The 22,998-nt window shown below is 39.8% G+C and overlaps 1 protein-coding gene across 2 annotated transcripts in view; it reads left to right on the top strand.

Annotated features, from left to right (window-relative positions):
- FSHR (follicle stimulating hormone receptor) overlaps positions 1-22,998 on the top strand; it is a 171,927-nt gene that overhangs the window by 121,796 nt on the left and 27,133 nt on the right. For both annotated transcript variants that reach the window (XM_027072494.2, XM_015074692.3), the window contains 2 exons: positions 19,912-19,983; positions 21,368-21,445. In XM_027072494.2, coding sequence (XP_026928295.1) covers positions 19,912-19,983; positions 21,368-21,445 — 150 coding nt within the window. The remainder of the gene's footprint in view (positions 1-19,911; positions 19,984-21,367; positions 21,446-22,998) is intronic.

Raw genomic sequence — 22,998 nt, 5'->3', positions numbered from 1 at the left:
TTACTTGCTAGTGATACTTTGTCCTTAAGTTTTGATCCCTGAGAACTGGAGTTAGTAGGTTCAATGAGCAACACTGGGCCTTTGTGTGCCTCATCTCTACAAGAATAAAAGGTTTAACAGAACAGAGTCTATATGACATGTAACTTCCCCTCCCTGATAGAAGCTCCAGGAAGGATCTGAGAAAGAGTTAAGGTCATCCACTCCTGAGTTAATGTCAGAGGCAGGACTAGCTTCATTGGCATGCTGCCCATACAGTCACACAGGGTTCCATGCTCAAAAGCACCCTACATTCAGAGAGCCTCACACTAGGTTTAATTTCCTGCTTCCACAGTCTTGAAATGCTTATATATTTTTTTTTAACAAAGGGCCCTGAATTTTCATTTTACACTGTGCCCCCCCAAATAGAGCCCATCATGCTCAGAGGTCAGGGTTATGACCTCTTCTATTTTCAGACTTGGGTGTGTTGGATCCCTAAATGGACTTTACTATACTGTCTGCAGATTAGCAGACTAGGCACAGAACAGTGGAGGAAATATGGAATAATAGAAGGCATGAGCATTAAAGAAAAAAAAAACTAAGACTTCATCCTCATCCCACCATTTACTTTTGGGTCATTTGCTGGACTTCTGAGACCCACTTGGCTTATAGGACCCTCAAGTGAGATTTACATAGGAAAATATTACATAAACCATGAAGTGTTCAAAAATATTAATATATGTACCGAGTACTTTGTAGGATGATTATTTCTAGCCAACCAAAGTCTACCAGTCCACCCTCAAGAAAAGTCCAGTAAGGACTGAATAGAGTTATGGTGGCCACCAAGACCTTCAGCTCTTACAGTGTTTGTCTTAAGTTCAAAAAAACAAGTTTAGGAAATGCCTTTACATTTCATGAAGCATTATAGAAAAGAAAACTATGTATGATGGCAGAAGGACTGGATTCCAGGTGGGATATTGTTATTTATTAGCTAGATACCCAATTACCTTCTCTAAGCCTCAGTTTCCATATCTGTAAATAGGGTGCTTGTGAAAAATAAGATGATGCCTGCCAAAAACATTTTACAAATTGTTTCTCAGTATGTAAACTATAAACAACTGTACAAAATTATTAGCACCTGTTACCCAACTGACTTCTTTCATTCCTTCCTCTTTTCTTCTTTCCCTCCCAACTACCTTCTTCCTTCTTTCTCTCCCTTTTCTCTTAGAAAAGTCCAAGTGGGATGTGGGGGCCACAGAGCCTTCAATAACAAAATATAATCACCTTAGGACATGCAAATGAATCCACAGGGGAACTGCCATTCACATGCATGTAATGAAAAGCACTCCTGCAGAAGATAGATCCAAAAAGAAAACAACCCCCTCACATACATATTCTAGAGCACTTGATAGTAACAGTATGAACAATAGCCAGAATGGTGGGCTGGAAGCAAGTAAATAAGGGATGAGGAATCATTGCAAAGTTTGAAATCAAGATATCCAGAATTAGACCCAATACTGGCCCACACCTGGTAGTCACCACCATTCACTCTTATGAATAAGGACCCTCAGTCCTCCTTCTAGGGGGTAAGAGCTGGGGAGGAACTTGGGAGGATGTGAGCATGGAAGGCATAGCCCCAGGTGGGAGGAATGGAAACTTTGGCCAAATAGAGGGGCCAAGCTATGACTTTGACTCTGAAAGAGGCTAAAATCTATACCATCAGTCATGAAATCCAGCCTCCCCTCTGGATCCTTTTCTCCCTTTGAGGGGTTGAGTAGTCCCCTGTCCCTCTGGTTCCCCATCAAGTCTAGACAAAGCTGTAGGTGGCCGATTCCAGCCACATCCTTTCATAAGAGGAGGTTATTGTTCTCAGAGCATTTGAAACCTGATTTCTCAGTGCAGCAAGAAAAGACCTTGTAAGCAGTTGGAAGTAATTGTGTCATTGTCAAAGGATCCTCCTTGGTTACTCTGGAAAATGTATTTATATAATTCTACAGCATAGAAAATTCTTTCACAGCCACTGCCATGCCTTTCTCCATCAGGAAGTTAAGAGGAAGAGTTGTCCATCTTAAGCCTTTTGACTTATTGATGAGGGTGGACTTTTCCCAGCTGTGCATCCTTCCTTCAGATGTGGCACACAATGACCCAGAGATTGGAGCAACCACCCCAAAGGCACTTTCTACCAGCAATATTTCTATTCAGGGCTCAGACTGTGGCCCTTTGAAAAATTTCCCATACTGATAAGGTATCTAAGTTAGTTGGACCCCTAATCTGAAAGATTCTATCAGGGAAACAAAGCCCAGTTAGGCTTCCTTCTCCCATGCTTACTTGTGTCTGAGCAGCAGTCATAAATGGCCTCACAATCCAGCAGTCAGGTATAGGTGGATGGCAACGATTTCAGATATTCTTTGGGATGATGAACTACTTGCTTAAGGGCAAAGAAGAAATACAAAATGAATGAAGGAATCCAGAGGGAACCAGTAGGATTGAATAGTTGTTTATTTCCTGAAGCCAGGATAAATGTTTATCATCATCACAGCCACCAAAGCAGGAAATTACAAGGGGTTAGGGGTGAGTTTCTATTTGACTTGAGCATCCTAATTCACAAACACACACACACACACACACACACACACACACACACACACACACAGGAATGTTGTTTTGCATTTTTCAGCATTGATTCCATTTCATGCTGATCATTTGATGGCACAGAATTCAAGACAACTAGAAATCAGTGTTCTTCATCACGGTCTTCATACTTCACTGAGAAACCTGAAGTGGTTAGGAAAAAAAAAACCTCATGAATAAAGAAATGTACTTTGACTAGAAGAATATACATCAAAGGATTCATCTGGGTGCATTTTTTAAGTCAATATTGTATTTGCAGGCAATATTTCTTTTTTTACTGCTCTGCCTTCCTGGAGCTGACCTTTTGTGTATGAAAGATTATCTATTGATCTGTAAATAAGGTTTACACAATATTCTCCTGCCTTTGCATCCTGTCAATGAAATTCTCAGGCAGCTGGATGTTGCTCTTTACTACTCAATAAACCCTAATTTCATCTGAGCAAACCCTTCGCACAGCTGAGTGGGACCCCTCCCCAATTGACAACCATCTTCTAGTCACATGCAGGCTTGTTAGACCCTCCTTAGGATGCCTATTAACAACACCCACACCATCTGCTTTCTCCAGCCAGGTAATTCCAGGAGAGCCTTCACTGGGACTCACCCTAGCAATCCCTCCCCCCAAGTCTCCTTCTCTCTATTCTGTATTCCTCCCTCATTTCATTTAGTAAGGGTAATGAAAGTAGCTTCTCTGATTGTAAAAGTTGAACCATATGTTGGGCATCTCAAAGAACAGTGGCCAGGGACACAGGAAGCATCACACAGTAATGCAGAAGCACATAGATACCAGTGCCACCTGTCTAGACTCAGGTCTTGGCTCCTGCTCTCCTTAGTTATGTGACCTTAGGTAATGGCTTAACTTCTCTAGGTCCCAGTCTTATTTACTATAAACCAGGAATAGCACTACCTGCACCTTTGCATTGCATTGCAAACAACAATGACTGACATTAAGAAAATCCTCAGTAAATGTTGGCATTTTTTGTTAAATTCTTGACCCTATCATTTACTAGCTAAGGGAAGTCCGTGTAAGAGACGTCATTCTCTTCGCACCACAGTTCTCCCCTATGCTTAAAGAAAAGAAAGCAATACCTACCTTTTGAGATTTTTCAAAGGATTAATTTGATGACGATGATGATGACAATAGTGATTGTGGATTTTTTTTCCCTGCCAAGTTTCCTAAAATTTTTGAAAGTCTTTTTAACTTTTCTTTTGGAAAGATCCACTGACCAGTATTCCAATGTGGAAATATATCATTTGTGTTTCTCAAAGGAGAAAGGCATCCTTCTTACTGAGGCCCTGACATATCCAGAAAGGCCGTTCCAAACAATGAAAACCATATTATCCTTCAGAGTTCTAATAGAGCTCCTGACACCTCCTTTTGATGTTTATTTTCAATACTTGTGGTCCAGAGTATTCCTTGCTGTCTTTATCAAAATTAATTCCAGTTCTTCACACCACCAGCTGGTTGAATAATGATTCCCATTTTTATCTTGATTTACAATTTAACCCTTTTTGCCATTCTTCATTGCATTTGAATCTCACAGCAATCCAAGAAGTTGGCCGCGTAGTAACAGCCCATGCATTTTGCAGCAGTAAGCTGGCCTTGCCTGTAGTCCCTGATTACAGGGCTCTTCTGACAGGAATGCACAATATCCCTATGAATTGGATTACTCTTGCTGTTCAACGTTTGGCTGTCTATTCTAATAGGAAAAAGACCATATGAGGGTTCATTTTTAGAAGTTATGGCAGCATGTACATAGTGGAAAGGATTGGTACCTCCCCTTTTCTTCTCCATAATTTTGGATGTGAATTGGCTAATAAATAAAAACTCATTCAATCATTCAACAATCATTTATTGAGGTCATATTATATTCTCAGCTTTGTAGTATTTGTTGGGTATACAAAAGATTCCAAAACAGTTAAAGCCTCTGCCTTTATGGAATTTATATTCTAGCTTAAGAGACAATGTTGGATAATGTTACATGGTGTTAGTGGTATTAAGAAAGATAAAAAAAAGCAGACCAAGTAGACAGTAATGTTTTAGAAAGGGCAGTTGAGAAAAGATGGAAAAGATAGCCTTTTTTGAGAGATGCAGGAGACATCTATGGACAGCTCTCACAGAATTCAGTCTTTTCTGGAGAAAAGGCCTAGCATGCATTAATCCCTGGCAACAACACACCTGTAGGGCTGTGTGGTACTGGTCATAAAGCCCAATGCTTTGGGCCGGAGTAGTCAGAGGAAGCTTGATGGAGGTAGGATGATCTTAGCTATAACTTAAGGGATAAATAAAATTTGGAAAGACAGGATAGGATAGATTGGGTTTGGCAAGATTAGAAAAAAGTAATTAAGGCAGGGGAGCTCAGGCCTAATACAGTAAGTTGTGAATAAGCTATATGAAATTTTGAGCAGCAACATGACAAGATGACAATGATTTGAACTGTAGATTGACCAGTAGCAGGGTACAGATGATACACACAATGGAGACCTACTAAGGAGCAACTGCTATAATCCTGGGGGTACAATAACGGTGGCACCTGGAGGAATGGGTTCAATTGGAGACACGTTTCCAAAAAAGGATCGTTGGCACATGATTTACCTCTAGGTCAGTCACCCAAGTGACTGCAGTGATTTTTTTTTTTTTTGCCCCTTACCTTGAATAATCCCCAAAGCCTCCCTTCCCTCTAGTGCCTCTCCCTCAGCACCTCTCACACAGAACCATCCTGCAATGGGGCCCAATAGTCCTCTTACACAGAGGCTGGTGATTATTGGAAAGAAATTATTAGCCATCTCCCTGGCTGTCAGGGCTGTAAGAATCTAAGGATGTTGTCATGACTACAAAAATGTTTGGGCACAATGGAAATTATACAATTGCTTATTTTATCAGTTATCTGTCTAGCAGAGCCAACTTTGCCTGCTGTTGTCAATGCTAGGAAAATATGATCAGACTTGCGTTCTGAAACACTGAGTTTCAGGATGAGATTTCAGCCTGAGCATGTCCACTCAAGGAGGGCAAGAACTTCCTTCTACCAAGGGCCTGATCATCAGGATGGTGATGTTTTCATATGCTCACCTCCTCTCCTCATTCCTCTAATTTGTTTACTATGTTTTTTCCTACAAGAAACCCAAGTCTCATCCATCAGCAAGACAATTATTTGATCCATCAGTGTACCTCAATGTTCGGGTCTTGATGTTCTTCCTAGGGGTATTTCCATTTTTCAAACAGGAGCCTAGAAAAGGCAATGTGAAACCCAAGAACTGATAATGGTAGACTCCCAGGTATGGAAGGTTCAGGGAGGGAGCGATCAGTCCCACAGAATCAACTCCAATAGCACCTAGGTAACCATATTCCACCCACTTAAAGAGTCTCTGAATTATATTTTCATAGGATACACCTTCTCATGAGGTAGGTGTGTCCTCACCTCATTAATTTTGAAATAAGGCCCATCTATCATCACCAAAAGTCAGCTGTAAGGACAAGTCTAGCAAGGGTTCAGAGAGAAACAATTCTCAGATGAGTTGCGTGAAGCTCAGTCCTGATTTCTTCCTCAGTGCTAGCATCACCTCTGCTTCCTCAAGACAGTGATGGCCAATCCTTTTAGGTGGGCAGTGTGCTGCAGGGGCAGGCAGGACAATGACTGGGAGGAGTGTGACACTCGAGCGAACTCTAGTTACTACAAGATTCTATGCTACTCCAAGTTGGGACCAGGTCATCTTCATAGCTGTATCCCCAGCTCAGGGCACAAAAAAGAGCCCTTAGCTATGGATTTTTTCCTTTTGGAGGATGCTGGCTGTGCAGCTCCCACGCACCTGGTTCTCGCCTCCCTCTCACACTTGTTGAGGGACCCATTTTTTCCTTGCTGCCCTCATTTAGCTCACCTTTCTCTTTAAGAATATGTGTTCTTAGGCTGTCAGCTAAGAACAAGTGCATGTTCTAGCAGAATAGATCCACTGCTCCCAAACTCTGGACATGTCCATCTGGGAAGTGGTCTTCCCCAGGTATGTGTGCAGAAGGAATGCAGCCCAGGGGATGCAACAGCCAGCCAGATCAGGCAGCTCAGGCTGGGAAACAATGAAGGGAGGGGAGAGAATATCACCCGATTCTATTGTCAGAAAATCCAGAGCAAGGGCTGTTTAATTCATCTCTGGGCCCCCTGCAGGACATAGTGTTTGCACACAGTTGGCCCATAATAACAAAGCAGGCCTGAGTTTGAACCTTTCTGTTTGTGTAGTGGAAGGGAAGCCGCTGCTGTTTTTAGAAGATTGTCTTGGGGCATTACAGAGTATGAACACTCAAGCAACAAATGTTCCAAGGAAGAATATTTTCATCTCCAGTAGACATTACAAAAATTTTCTTCTGTGGCTGAATCATGAGCTCACCCATAGTAAACACTCTGCAAAACGTGCTGAGGTCAAGAGACGACAAACTCCTCCGTCACCAGTTTGGGTTTCAAAGATAGCAGTGCTAGGAAGAAAGCAAGATGTTTAGGGGACTGTGGGGGAATAAATCAGGTGCCCCCCTAACAAAAGTCACACAGCAAGGTCTCTCTAGGCAAGGAACAAACCACAGGAGCCACATGGACGCAGATTCACTTGGCAAGACACCAATGAGAGCCACAGACCCAGGTTCCGGCCCTGGTCCTCCTGTGAGAAGTTGTAAGCAAGTAGCCCTCTGGGCCTCAAGTATGATAATGAGAAAAATAATGTTTGTCTCTCCTTCTGAAGGTTGTTGTAAAAAAGGAAAAGAACAGAAGATGAAACAGTTTGGGATTGCTTTTGAAGTTTAATGCAACAACAAATATAAGATCTGCTAACTATACAAGGCCATGCTGAATGATTTGGGGGTAGATAACAGGAATCATAATTTAGGAAGCACTTGCACTGGTATTGGTTGAAGAAGTCTTAGAAAAGCCTGTGAGATATTTTCTGATGGTTCCATTTCACAGGTGGCAAATTTAAGGTTCATAGAGGATGACTGAATTGCCGAAACTCACAAAATGGGATTAAGAAATGATCCCGGGCCACAAGGAACAGGGAAACTGATAACTGATTGAGCATCTACTACACGGCAGACCCCAGACTAGGTATTTTGGTCACACAACTCATCTCATCTTCCAATCTTCAAAAAACAGAAGGCATATATTTTCCCCAATTTACAAATGAGGATTTTGAAACTCAGAGATTGTGTACTCGATAGAATAGAAATGAGGAATGTCTGACTCCAAACCAATTTATCCCACTTTCTGGCACACCACAGCAGGTAAGGTATAGAGCATGGATGAAGCCAAAATGATGTACTCGTGTTCTGAGCACAACACTAACACCTTATTAATGTTTGCCATTTGGAACTTGTGATCATCTACTCAGGCTAAGTCAAAGTGTACCTAAGAAATAGCTTTCTAAATAATTAATGCTAGAATTGAGTTGTGAGGAAGGGTGTGCAAACTGTTTAAAATATTAACTCTTTTGCGACTCCCCTATGTATTTTAAAAGTAACTGCTTATCACAAATTGGTAGTATGATTAAAGTTATTCTTACATTGGCATCCAAGAAGGTCCCAAAAGGTTGCCACTTGGCAATGCTCTGTTGGCAGTGAAACTAACCTAGAGAGATCTTTATGGTTTAAAAATCCTTATGTAGCCAATGTGCTATAATGGAAAGAACACCACAGGAAAGGCCCAGGGGCCAGAGTTCCTGAGTTCAGATGCCGGTTTTTTTTGCACTTTCTAGCAGACAAGTCAAGGAAACTGAGGCTTCCAGGTGTCAGTTATCTATAAAATGGAGCTTTTAATAGTATCTTTCTCCTGGAGTGTGGGCAGGACTAAAGGACTTCAATACAGTAAGGCCTTTACAATGCTGCCTAACACTTGTTAAGGTAATTGCTAAGTTTTAACTATGATTCTTTCTACTCTGAGTCTAGAAATTTGATTTTTTTTTTTTTTTTTTACTATCTGTGAGCACTGCCTCCCTTATCTGTAAGACAAGAATCATATTCATGTTCATCTCAGAAACTTACTGTAAGGTCAAACAAGATCATACAAAAAGCTTTGTCAATCATATGTGTTACACAAATGTAAGTCACGGTTCTTTTCCAGTCCTTCCTTTGTAAAATAGAAGACTGGGTCAGAATTGTGACCTGTGTAACCAGCCCTTAGGACTTCAGTTACTTCCCAAGTAGCAATCGTCTGGTCTATTGCCACTAGCCTCTAGTTTGGTCCAAGTCAAACACTGGTCACTATATCCCCCAAGCAGGAGGAGAGTGCTATGAAATCTGCCGCATGGTCTTCTTCAGGTCCGTTTCTCAACCTAAGTGAAGGAGCAGGCAGTGCCCACACTTCCTCATGGTGGGGGGATGGGAAGGGCATATTCACCATTGTCCACAGAAATCCCTCTCCCAGCATCTCTAAACTGTTTTCCTGCCTAATTTTCAGGAGAGGTTAAGAATTATGTAACTAGAACATAGCATCGCTCATCCCTTGGTGTCTCAGGCAAAACGCATTTAAATATCCTACACTGAGATGTGCGCTAGCTAAGGATACAAAGGTATCCTACAACATGCTCCAAATTCAAAGCACAAATAACATCAACAGTGAGGGCTGCACATTAGCTCATCACATATGTTAATTTTTTACATTCAGGCCTTTTTTCCTAATATTTACTTTCAGTTTAGTTCCCTTGATTCAGTTTGCCATTAGAGAACATTTTTTTTCTACTCAGACGTGATATATGTAGAGGTTAATTGTTGCGCTGAAAGCAAGAATCTTATCATGTACCTAACATATTCTATAGGTTTGCAGTGGCATTATTCAGGGTATCTTACCTTACCTCTCAAAATGATAATCTAAAGAAGACTACCCTAAAAGGCCTGAAGATGAGAGTAGAAATTGAGCCAAAGTTCACTTGACACAGTGCACCCTCTCACCAAGGTGGTTCTGATTTTCTATACTATCAACTTTCTGATATCGTGGGAGAGGAATGGAGGGTGCTAATAGAATACTCTGCCTAACAGACAGCTTGCCAACCATGTCCTAAAGAGTAACAGCATTTCCCAAGAATTAGTATAAATATTTTAGCTTCTATCAGGGTTTCCAAGGTTCAACAAGAAAACACCAAACTCAGGAGATAACTCTACAATGAAGGAGTCATCCAAGATGAACGTGTTTGGGGAAAGCCAGCACATTATTTCCTTCTCTTGGACATTTATAATGAATAATATGGTAAAGGCTCTCTGAGAATCCTTCAGGAAAGACACTGCTTACCCCTTATTAATCCAGCATTTCCCAAACTTCTTTGACCATTAGACCCTATCCTTTGTACAGGAATCATTTATATTTTCTGGAAATAGTTTGTCTAAAGAAATGCTCAAGGTTTCTAAGTTGAAAGGCATCTTAGAGGTCACAGAGTTCAACTCCCTCCTCCAATTCTACACCTAATTCTAATGTGTAGGTCCCCCCCCCCCACTACAACATATCCAAGAAATTCTCAGACACCAGCCAGGTATCCTACAATTCAACTCTGACACCATCTACCTGGAGATAGCATCAGATCCCACAGATTAAGGGCTCAATCCTACAGGATTGTCCCCATTTCAGATGTCAATTGTAAGTCCAGATTGACACTTGTGCTTCTGACCCACCAGCTATAGATTGTCAGTTTCAATGATCCCTCCTTGGGTTCAGCTAACTTGCTAGGGTGGCTTATAGAACCTCAGCGAAACATTTTTCTTACTAGATTACCAGCTTATTATAAAGGGATATAACTCAGAAACAGCCATATAGAAGAGATGAATAGGGAAAGATGTGGGGAAAAGGTTCAGAGCTCCCATGCCCACCACTCTCCCCACATCTCCACATGTTCACCAACCCAAAAGTTCTGGACTAGGAAGGGGAACATAGATGAAATATTTATTACAAGTTAAAATATCACACTCCTCATGAAGAAACCCTTCCAGTCATTTAGTTGAACATATTTCCAGAGGTAAAGAACCAAGTGCTTAGCTATATAATCCATTCATTCTTTTGTGGGCATCTTTCATAATGAATGAGAATCAATCATTATGCTAAGCCAGGTAATGGTAATAGCACAAACTATATAGAGTCAGAAAGATGTGGATTCAACCTCTAGCTCTGCTCTCCTTATGTGTGGCTTTGTGAAAGTTACTGGACCTCTATCAGCTGAGCCTCCTCCACCACTCTGATATGAGGATGGTAATGATACTTGTCTCCTAAGGTACAGAACAGGAATAAATAAAATAATCAATGTTAAGTGCTTGGTGTGGTGCCTGGTGCATAGGAAATGTTCAATAAATGTTAACCATTATTATTATTAATCCTATACCTACTTTCTAGAGCAACACAGCACAAATCTATTACCATTTCCACCTGGCAGCCCTTCAGAATTACAGGCTTCTCCTTCCAAGCAAAATGTCCTACGTATTGGACAGTATGGTCTTGATTCCTCCTCCCATCAGCAAACAAACAAAAATGTATGAGTATACTTCCCAAATAACTCTATAAAATGGATATACATACAATTACAGTATTATTTTATACATTACAAAATATACACAAAAATATTTTAAAGCATGAAACAATGCTGAATAAATAATATGCTTTTACATTTACATCTTGTCTCACTAGATAACATTTTATGTGGCACAAAAAGCCTGTTTTTCTCTCAATTATAATAAAAATATTTTAGAGAAAAAAATGTCATAGGATGTGCTTCATTATTTTTTAATCCTTAGTTTAACACTGGAAAAGCAACCCACAGGTCGTATCATACCATATTTCAATGGCTGTCAAAGCTGAAGACAAAATATCATCACAATAAGTAAATCCAACAGACAAGCCTATAGCTACACTCCCTGGGTCATCATACTCAGTGGTTCTATCCTTTACTTTTATGTAAATATGTTGATGAAATTGAGCTACTAAGTTTTCTTCCCTAATTTCAATCCAATGTTCTTACAAACTACTTGGAAGATACTGCATTTTTGTATTTCCAGTGAATGTGTTCAAAACACAATGAAAAAACTCTAGCCAGTTAGAAAATAAAATTGTATTTCCTTACTTTTTAAAATGTGTAATACTAGAGTTTTCACTAATGATGACATGCATCACTTTCAGCAATAAATTAACTATTTCCATTTTTTCCAAATGGTCTCTACATAGCAGATTTCTTACAAATGCATTGCATCACCCTTCCCTTAAGAAGACAAACCAAATGTGCCTAATTTAAAAATATCTGCTCTGTAGCACTATTTCTGAGATTATTTGTTATCACAGAAAGTATCAACCAATTTGGATCACTTATATTTTTGTTATAAATGTCCAAGCCTTCAATTTTGTCACTCTTCACAGTAATTTTCCACGAGATGACCAACAAACCTCTAGGTGATAATCAGGACCCAGAAACTACACAGAATCAGACAGGCAAGAATGTTGATTCAGGCAGATTTATCAGCAATTGCTAAAGGAAATCGGAGAGAGGAAGTGGCAAGAATCTGGGAAATATAGCTATGGCTTCCAAGTATTGCAACAGAGTAAGGAGCCTTGGGCAGCAGCTAATAGACCAGCCCACTCTGGCACCATGGCAGCCCCATCGGGACAACACTGCCCTGGATGTGGAAATGGCATCTTAGTACCCAAGAGAACTGGAAAAAAGCAAAACATGGTCCAGGTCCTAGGAGAACCTGGAAATCATGTAGGGTCTCAGGGCAACTGGAATACAAGGTTGCAGTAGGACCAATAAGAGTACCTGAACATGGATGGTGTTAAGGTTTCCTGTAAGGTACATTTTATTTTCTTGGGTACAAGATGAAGGATCTGAGACCTAGACACTTCATCTAACTCTCTTAAGGCCACACATCTTAAGAAGTGGTACAGGCAGAACTTGAACCCAGATCCTCTAGCCTCAGAGTTGACTAGTTTCAAAGCTTTGCTCTGTGCCCTAAGAATAGGACCAGAGCCTGATTAGTAAGCCAGGATATTAGATCAAAACAGAATATGCAGCCACATTAACAGGGCTGAGCTCTTTAAAATGCTTCCCTTGGGTTCATTAAACTCTCCCCCAACCACTATGCTCTTACCCACTCCTGATTGCTAAGGAGTCTGTTTTCTATGGGGGCTGAGGTGAGTTTAAGCTAAATAGGAGTTAAATGGTCCCAGTTTTGAAGTTATGAGGCTGGGGAGGCAGGAAACCAGGCTCTCCACTGTCTCATGTAGTTCCTTACACAAAGTCATTGTACAGAAAGAAACTGAGGCTCTGAAAAGGCAAGTGAAGTACTCAGTATCATCCAACTAGTAAGAGGATAGGCACTCAAATCCAGGGTCTTTGATCTTACGTACAAGGCCCTTTTCATTATACCAGAGCTTCTTACACACTGCCATCTAACTCCAAGATTGTGGGATTCTACACCTAACCAATCTTTATTTAGTGATTCAGAAAGTACATGTTAAGCTTCTTTTATAGTGGTGTATGTAAAGATGCAAAATTCCCAATCGCTAAGGATCTGCAGTTATAGAAATCTCAGTATCAGTGAGCCCAAAGTAACAAGTCTTTTCATGTATTAATTAAGTGCAGTCTGTTCTCCTTCTTATCCATCATTGGATAAGTATCTTCTCCCAGAGTGGTCAGAAGGAAAAAGTTCATTTTATCTAGGAGACTAAAGAATTAAAAATGTAAAAAGCAAAAAAAAAAAAAAAAAAAAGACTCAAATTAGGTGTGAACAAATTCCTTATCATTGGAAACCAATTAGGAGGTAGGAAAAGAGTTCAGCATTAGCTTCTAGGAAATGTGCTTTGGCAAAAATTATAGACCCCTAACCTGGACATACAATCAGCAACATACCATTCCTAAATCAAAATCAAATTTTCCTGAAGTATTTCAATGAGCCATCTAGTCTCTGGCATGAACTCTGTTTTGGCCTCAGTTCACAATTACAAGAGCTGATTCACACAGTCTCAGAATTGACCACTCCCTTCCATGGTGGATTTGGGGTGGAATAGAGATAAAGAATTACATTCTTTGTTAGCATGTGTGATGAAGCGGATCTTTCCTTCCTGACTTTTCTCCATTCGTTGGGTTATGCAGTTGGGTCTCAACCAGCAACTGGTTTGTCCTGGCCACCACTATTAAGTCCAGTGTTATGCGATTGTGGAAACATGGGCCACCTCTGCTTAGAGAGTCCTTAAGTCTTATATCCTCTTTCAGCATCCAAAAGTGACTTCCAATCACTTACCCATCAAGTCTACACTTCCCTACCTAGTTGTAAAGGTTCTTGAGATGCTTCCTCCTCCTTCCCTTTCAGTTCCATCTTCCTCTGTTCTGTCACACCCTTCCTGTGGTCTATCCACATGTGTTCACTTCTCTCATTCAGGCCAATAAGCTCTATACTCAGAAATCTGGGTTTTTTTCTTTCCTATAAGAAGTCCTCCATGACTGTTCCAACCCAAATTGCTCTCCCCTTCTCTGAACTCTTAATACACTCAATAAATAATACACAGTTTAGCACTAGACCTGTCTGAGTATTTCATCTGTACTAGCCTGAACTGCTTAATTCAGCTGCAAGCTTTCTGGAACCAAGAGATGGTCTTTGGTGTCCACTCTTGGATGGAATGGAATGGAGGTTGTATGGAAGGAAGGCATATTTTCCAATGCAATAAAACTAAGAACACACACAATTTAAGAGTTAAAAACTCACCAGCACTCCTGGAGATTAATAAAAGCATAATTGATGTTTTCACCAATGAGCCTCAGAGCTGTGGGGTCACCTGTTCATAAAAGGCAAGTATAACACTTGCTTTGGCAGTATGTGTACTAAAAGGCAAGTATATTCTTACATGGCAGCACATAGTGGGAATGGTTTCCAGCAATAGAAGGACCTCATTAAGTTCACCCCAATGGAAGCAGTGCTCGTTTTCATTACCTCAAGATGAGGGACAGTCAGGCATGAAAGGTGTTAACATCAGCTCAGAATGTGAAACTGGCTGTTGAGAAAGGAGAACTGTAAGCTTTTCTTTAGAAGATCTTTCTGCAGGACTTAAATTTGCTGACATTTTACCCTCAGGCCTTTACCTGTTTTCGAAGATAAACCACAGTTGAGTGAATCAAAATAATTTTGCAGCAAACAGTCATCTGACCAAAGCAAACCCATTGAGACAGAGCTTGTAGGTGATTACCCATTTCCAGCCTCCATCAGACATGAATTTATTGATCAAAGGAGAAAAATGAATTGAAAACTAAGTGTTCATCCGAACTCCATTTCCTGAGTTATCTTGGGGTTATGGAGAGTCTTAGCTATAGAGTTATCACCAATAATCCATCTCACTAGATGGTCACTAGATCTTCTTAAGTGTCTTAAACTTAGCACTACTGGAATAATTTTAGCCATTTTGCTGTGTGTTTTCTATAAAAGCCAAAGATTTCCATGTGCATCTATAGACATTTACAGATATCCCTTAAGTATTGTGGCTTCAGAAGCTCATGCTATTGATAGCAAATAATGTACCATTCTCTTTTATAAGCATAAATTCTTCCCTCCTTCAATTTTATACAAGTAATACTAATTCATTAAGAGACAGAGCCAGGTTGCTATCCATATAATGTCAGATCCACTAGGTGTAATGAACACAGGTAGTGAATGATTCCTTTTAGTGCTCATCTTTTGACAGCACATAGCACATTGCCTGGCCTGATAAACATCAAGCAAATTATATGTGCCAACCACTGTGCCAACACTGTTTTTGTTTTTCAGGAAAAACATGATTTCTGTGCTCAGGTCATTCACAATCTGGTTGAAGAGATGGATATTGAATAAATAAAATATATAGTTTAGAATTTTGAAGGATGTGAAAAAGAAAAAGTTCTAAACAAGACATGATTATACCAGGAATAAATCAGGGGCCTTAATTTAAATCAGCAATCAGAGAGCTCTTCACCAAGAAAATGACATTTGTAACTGAGCCCTGAGGGATAAGTTGAGGTGGGCCAAGAAAGGAGCAGGTGGTCAGCCTTCCATATAGAGCATGGGCAAATGCCTGGGAACAGGGAATAATTTAGTGTATCCGAGGAACTGGGTGAAAGCTACTGGTGTTGAAGTGCATTGGAAGGATGGCACGAGATAAGGTCCAAGAGTAGGCAGTAAGAAGTATAAACTCTATAATGGAAAAGAACAAAAGAAAAGCAGAGGATGATAGCCATCTAACTTACATTCTTTAAAAGAATTCTCTGGATGCTGTATGGAGAATGGGTTCGAAAAAGACAAGATTACCTATATGGGAAATCTATGGCAGAGACCTAGAGGAAAGAAAATGGTGGCTTGTTCTAGAATGGTATCAGTAGTGTTGGAAGTAATTGTATGGAATCAAGAAATCTCTTGGAAATGAAATCTAAGAGGACTTTGAGAGATGTATTGATGTTGGGCAGAGAAGAAGCCAAGTTTAATGGTCACATGTGTAACCAACAAATGATAGATGGTAGTGCTATTTATGAGGAAGTATTGAGAACAGTTTGGCAGAGGGGATGAGGGAAAAAAATTAGTTTTCTATGCCAATGAGACATTCTGAAGAATATATAAAGTAAACTTTAATTAGAGACAGACTATAGCAGTCAGAAGTCAAGTATGAATCTGAGTTGTCACCATATTGATAGTACTTAAAGCCATGGTAAATGAGATATTCCCAGCAAGATGATAGAGAAAAAAGGAAAAGGCTGAGAATAAAGCTGGATGAGGGGATGTCAAAAATAAAATAAAATGAATTAAGAGGAAGAACAACAGATGAGTGCAAAATGACAAAAGCTAACAGGAAAGGAATATTGACAAAGAGTACTGAATTCTCCTGAAAAAGGTTTTTAAAAATGAGAATTTAAATTGCTCATTAGATTTATTAGTTATGGATTGGTGCGTTTGATGAATGACAAAGTAATTTTGGTGGAGAGATGCATCATGAAAAATCTTGGAGCAGGTGGAAAAGGAACGGCATACAAGAAAATAAAGACAACAGATGCAGACAACTCTTTCTAGAAACTTTACAGTAGAAGAAGGAAGAGAAACAGGGCTAGGGTGCAAGGAGAGACAGATTTGGAGTAAAAGGAAATAGCAACCATCAAGGAATCTATGTAAATGTGAGATTCAGTGTAAGCTGGTATTTGTCTTAGCCTAGGTTCTCTAAAACACGTCTGAGGAAGAACTATATGCAAGTAATTTATTTTTATACCTAAACCCAAGGAAAGAGATTGGATGACTAAGGAGAACAAAATAAAGAAGGAAAGCCAACTTAGGAATGTATTATCAGCTCATCACCACCAGAAAATTGGGGTTCAGTCATGTTAGAGTCCCTCCTAAGTGTCATTTAGAATATATTCAGAATTCTTCACCCAAATAATAGAAGACAGGAGTTCAACACTAGTCAAAAGTTGCCCTATGGGGTACCAACTCCCTTGCACTTCCCAATTTGCACACAACTCTGAATGGTAGAACAGATCCCTTTAGGTGTCCCACTCAGAGGTGGCAAAGCAGCCCTGGGCAGAAAATGAGACAATCAGTATAGCTGCAACCAATATCTGTCAAGTTAAGTCTGTATGTAGTTAGTTGCTATGGTAACAGCTAGAGTAAAAGATGGACCGAGAGAATGAAGCAGAGTATAGAGGTGTCTGATAGAATGTCTACCTGGATATTCACACACTCCACATCCTTTCCAGTCTCAAGAGATTAGATGGGTTGTGTATAGTTCATGACAGAGTTGGCCCATAGGTTCTACCAATTCTTGGCCTGCAGTCTTCCCTGGCTCTGTTTCAGATTAATTACTCCAGGTAGCAATGATGGCAGACAAGTTAAGTGAGTAAGAATTTTTATATATTCCCAGTGACAGATTCAAGAAATGTTTTAGAAACATCAGCCAATTAACTCAATATTTTATGAGCACATACTACATTCCAAATCTGCACACAGTTGTATAGACTGTCAGAGGATATTAAATATGGTCCTTACTTTGATATCTCATTAAGGGCATACGTCATAGATACATGAGAAGAGATCTAAAAATGGTAGATGGCCGGATATGATTAAATTAAAATGTGGAATAGGGCTGTGTCAAGCTAGTAGATACTTACTTGTGGCAATGTTTCTGTTAGAATGAGTAGAATCTCAGATTGTGGAAAGCAGCTATGAAAGCCATTTGTTTTTGTAGAAACATCAAACTCTCAATGTTGGCAGAAATTCTCTCTGGGTGGTCAAACTAGAGGTGATTTTTACTTTCTTCTCTAAATGTTACCATATTTTCCATAATTCCCACACTCAACATTTATTACTTTTATATTCTAAGAATTTTTTTAACATAACCAAAGGATGTGGGACAACTAGAACTCTCATACACTGCTGATGGCAACGCATAATGGTAGTCACTTTGGAAAACAGTTCAGCAGATTCTAATAAAGTTAAACATACACTTACCATGCAACTCAGCAATTCTACTCCTAGGTATTTATCCAAGATAAAGAAAAATGTTCTTTCTCTCGCTCTCTTTCACATGAAAAGCGTACATGCCTACACACAAACACCACCACCACCACCAATGTTTAAAGCAGCTTTTTAATTATCACAAAAACTGGAAACAATCTGTATGTCCTTCAACTTATAAATGGATAAACTTTGATACACCCTTACAATGGAATACTACTCAGCAATAAAAAACAATGAACTATTGATAAATACAACATGATGGAAGAATATCAAATGCATTATACTGGATGAACGAAGCCAGATTCAAAAAGTTGCTTAATATATAATTGCACTCATGTAACATTTTGGAAGAGGCAAAATCATAGGAACAGAAACTGATCAAAACAAAGGAGTACCCATCAAGGGCTGTTGAAGTAATCAGCAGAACTGACCAAGATGGAGCCTCCATCAATCAATAAGAATGAGGAGGGAACAAAACACCTGAGAACCATTAGAGAACCCATAGCAGAATTCACTGACTCCGAGTTTAGAAGCAAAGAACAAGATACCAAAGTCTACTCTAGCATCATAAACCCAAAAGGACACATGATCCTTCACGATGACTGTACCAGTGAAGATTCTTTACATTGCAAATGACCAAGACCAACTCTGGTTGGTCAGCCAAACATAGAAAAGAAAAATGGTAGTGAGGAGGTATTAGAAGGATTCAGAGCAACTCACAAGAAAGAAGGAAATGCTGAACAAGAAGGTGTCAAACAACTCTCATGTGTCACTTCAAAACGTTTACCACTGCTGTGGCAGCCATTCCACTCACATTCAACCAGCTTAATGAAGGTGCAAATGGACTGCACCTAGCTTAGCCTTGTATACCTCTCATTTCCTGTCCTAGGTCTTCTGTCCTGGCAGGAACCCACTAGACACTAGGGCATGCAAGTCAGAGGTGGGGAGTTAACACCATGGAGACACATCTGACCAAAACGAAATAATAGTCCATAAATAAATGCTTACCCTTCTCCCCAGTTCAGAGCAACAGCTCTCAGAACCATTTTGAAAATCTCCTAAATCAAGTCCTTGGCATAAAGGACCAGTAACCAGTAGCGGTGGCCAACTCAACAACTTATCTTTGTATTGATTATCTTTCTTCCCTGTTTCATTACTGCTGCCACAAACTCTTTGAGCTCATTATCAAATATACTACCTATAGCCCAGGCTTCTCAAGACTTGCTTCCTGGGGAACCCAGGCTAACACAAGCAGGCCTTGGGAAGGATCCTTTATAGTTCTGGACATTTCAGCTACAGAAATTTATGGTTTATCTCTTAAGGGTGATGGCACCAGCGGACTCAGCTCTCATCAACTTCCAAACACTTCCCAGGAGACAGTCTGATTGACACAGTTTAAGTTACATGCATACTCCATCAAAGGGCACAGAACCTCATGCTCTAATCTCAACAGAATTATTTGGACTGGGGTCAGCTCTCCAAAGAATATGTGAAGGTGGGAAACAAAGGGTGATTTAGGAACATTTTGTTATCTAGTTACAAGTTGCTTTTTGATCATGTTAACTTATCTTAAAAAAAAAAAAAAAAGAGCATTGTGCATGTGGCATAGCAGCCCCTTTCTGCTTTAAGTATAAGTTTATTTTCTCCAAGGAATCAATACCTTGCTAGACCTTGGTCACAGCCTTAACATAGAAAAGGTAAGCATGAGTCAAGAATATTATGGGATTTTCTGGTAGGTTTTTCTGATAGCTCAAAATCGTTATTTTGAATTTGGAAAGCTCATACCTTAGCAATTGTTAAGATAGCCATGTTCACTTTTTTCTCACTCTTATTTTGTCTCTCTCTAGGTTAATATCCAACACAGGTATTAAGCACTTGCCAGCTGTTCACAAGATTCAATCTCTCCAAAAGGTTCTACTGTAAGTTTTTCCTTGAGTATTTACCTAATCAATAGATGCTTGCCCAACAGCCACTGGGCCTGTAATATGTATTGTTTAGCCTACATCCTCCAAATATGTCACTCTGGGTAAGCAGAGGTAGTAAGGCCAAGAGCAAGCAACCTTGGTTTTACCTGAAAGCCAGCTAAGCTCAGTGTGGAGACAGAAGTCTCCTCAATAAGACTGTTATCAACACAACCAGTTTGTAGCAAATCAAGTAGTCTCTCCTTTCTTCACTATTTAGTGATTTACATGCCCTTCCTGCTACAACCACCCCACCACCCCAGTCTTCTCCCACCCTCACCTCTTCCCTCCAGAAATCTACTATACTAGGCATAAAGAAACCACTTGACAAACAAATTCACACTGTCAGCAAGATAAGCTATTTGCCTTTTCCCAAGACATCTGAATTTTTTTTAATTTTTTTTAACCTTTATTTATTTTTGAGACAGAGAGAGACAGAGCGTGAATGGGGGAGGGTCAGAGAGAGGGAGACACAAAATCTGAAACAGGCTCCAGGCTCTGAGCTGTCAGCACAGAGCCTGACATGGGGCTCGAACTGACCGACTGCGAGATCACGACCTGAGCCGAAGTCAGACGCTCAACCGACTGAGCCACCCAGGCGCCCCAAGACATCTGAATTTTTAAAGAACAGGGGGAAAAAGTGTGTAGTGCCAAGTGTATTTTCAATAGTGAAATTGTAAGAATCTGGAAATGGTAGGGAAGCGGTATAAGGAGCTAAGGACAAAGGGGAAAAGGGAGAGAAAAAGAAAATCTTAACATTTCTCAAATTGTTCTAAGCAGTTTACCACTTCTGTATACAGTTTATTTGTTAAATCTGACCCAACAGTCAAGCTTGATGGGAGGATGAGGGACACAAACCAAAAAATGAGACTTTCCCCACCCCTTCATTCAGGAAGAGAAAAATCAATGCTACAATTTTTCCTGTGACCCAGGTAGAAAAGGAGGTCAAGTGGCTGTGAGAGGGGAATTGAGACGGGAGGAAGATGAAGTCCCAACTATAGGGAATGGAGAAGTTTGGTTTGGAGATGAAAGGTAGCTTTGGCATACTGAGCAGTCAAGGATAATAAAGAAGTCTCCTACAACTTTAACACAGTGAAATTAGCTAAGGAAATGTTCAGAGACAAGAGACTGCATGTCTGCAATTTCACTTTTAAGAACGGATATACTGAAGATAAATTAGAGGTCATTTATTTCCCTAACTTTGAACTCATCATCTTTCCAAACAGTAACTGTTCAAACATTGCCTCAGCTAAAGACCACATCATGCCAAGGAAATTAAATGCTGGAAGGTTACTTGAGCGGAGCTGGCATAAATACCTAATGTACCTGTTCTTTCTTCTAGAGACATTCAAGATAATATAAACATCCACACAGTCGAAAGAAATTCTTTCATGGGGCTGAGTTTTGAAAGTATGATTTTGTAAGTAAAGAAAAAAACTCCAATGGAGTAACATTTGGTTTTTCATTTAATCATCTTTTTCTTAACAGGATGCTCCTTTTGTGTTTAGGTAACTTTGGCATTTCACCATTTAAATTTCTGTCTGGTTCAGTATTTTTCTCTCATTTCCATCTTTGCATTTCAGAATCACATGGAGTCATGTTAATAATTTATGATTCTGTGGTGCGATTCAAGTATTTAAAATTGCTCTGTGAGTGATAGTCTCCTGTGATGCAACATCTGTTCTGAAGGACAGAAGAACTCATGCATCAATAAAGCTAGTTATTGCCTGGCAAGGCTTTTGTTGCCCAGAGAAAAAGATCAAGAAGGAGGCTGAATTCAAAAGATATTCTCTCATAATCATGCCAAGCAGCTCCTATTCAACCCCATGCTGGGCATAAGATGACTTCTCATTTTCTTCGAACAATCACGTTTTTTTAATGAGCCTGAGTTACTCCCTCTGACTTTTGGGAATGTTTTTAAATGCACTCTGTGCCACTGATGGACTACTTTGGAATCTTCTCTATTAGGAGCCAGTGTGACAGTTTACCCACTCCCCAAAATGGCCAAGAAATAGAGTGCTAGAGCCTACCCAAGAGTTTGTGGGACCCATGAAAGTTAGGTTAACAAAATGGCATTTGGGAAACTGGTAATTGCCATTACATCTGTAAAGAAAGCATTTTATCCTTCCATTTCACAAATTGTCACAATTTTTAAAAATATAGTAATGTGTGTGTCTGTTTGTCTTTAAAATATGTCATTATGTACAAAAGTAAGTTCCAGCCAAGAAAGAATTTTAGTCATTTTCAAAGCAGCAACATGATTCAGTGACTACTCAGCAATACAAAAAAGGAAAGGGGGAAGAAACAGAGATGAGGAAATATTGAAGATTAAAGCTAAGCACAGCATTTGATGTAAATTAATTACAAAGAACAACAGAAAGGTTTCAAAGACTAGTGGAGGAATTGCAAGTGTGAAGGAAAAAATAAAATCGAAGGCATGTATTACAACAAAAATTTTTAGTGAGTCCTACCTAAGCCTTGCTTTTAATACGCTGATGATATTCAGATTTTATGTACACATGTATTGGAATGAGTTGATGGGGTGTGGGAAATATGAGTGAAGGAGAGAGCAAAATAAATTAATTAAAATACAAACAGAACTAAATGTGTGCAAAATAAAAGCAACTATTCTAAGACTGAAGAAGGATTAATTTATTCTGACTGGCGTGTGATGTGAGGGTTGAAGGAACAGTTTAATGAGGGAAAGGTGGCTGAGAAAGGAAGTTGCGTCTAAGATAGGCTTTAACGATAAGGGGGATGTAGCCAGGCAAAGAGCAAACAGAAGAAACAGAATCATCAAGGATATGAAGATTAAAAAGAAAAAAAAAAAGGAATACGGGAGATAGAAGGAAAAGGGGAAAATAGCAAGCACCTTAGTAACATCAGCCTGGCGGGTTAGAGCACAAACAACAGTGAATGGCCTGCCGTGCTACATATGGAAGGAGACTAGTGATAAAGGTCATCAGTTGTCCC

Source organism: Acinonyx jubatus, chromosome A3 (assembly GCF_027475565.1).
Source record: "Acinonyx jubatus isolate Ajub_Pintada_27869175 chromosome A3, VMU_Ajub_asm_v1.0, whole genome shotgun sequence".
In the NCBI taxonomy this organism is placed as follows: Eukaryota; Metazoa; Chordata; class Mammalia; order Carnivora; family Felidae; genus Acinonyx; species Acinonyx jubatus.
The sequence above is the reverse complement of the archived record's forward strand: the minus strand, read 5'-3'. Positions and strand labels throughout refer to the sequence as shown.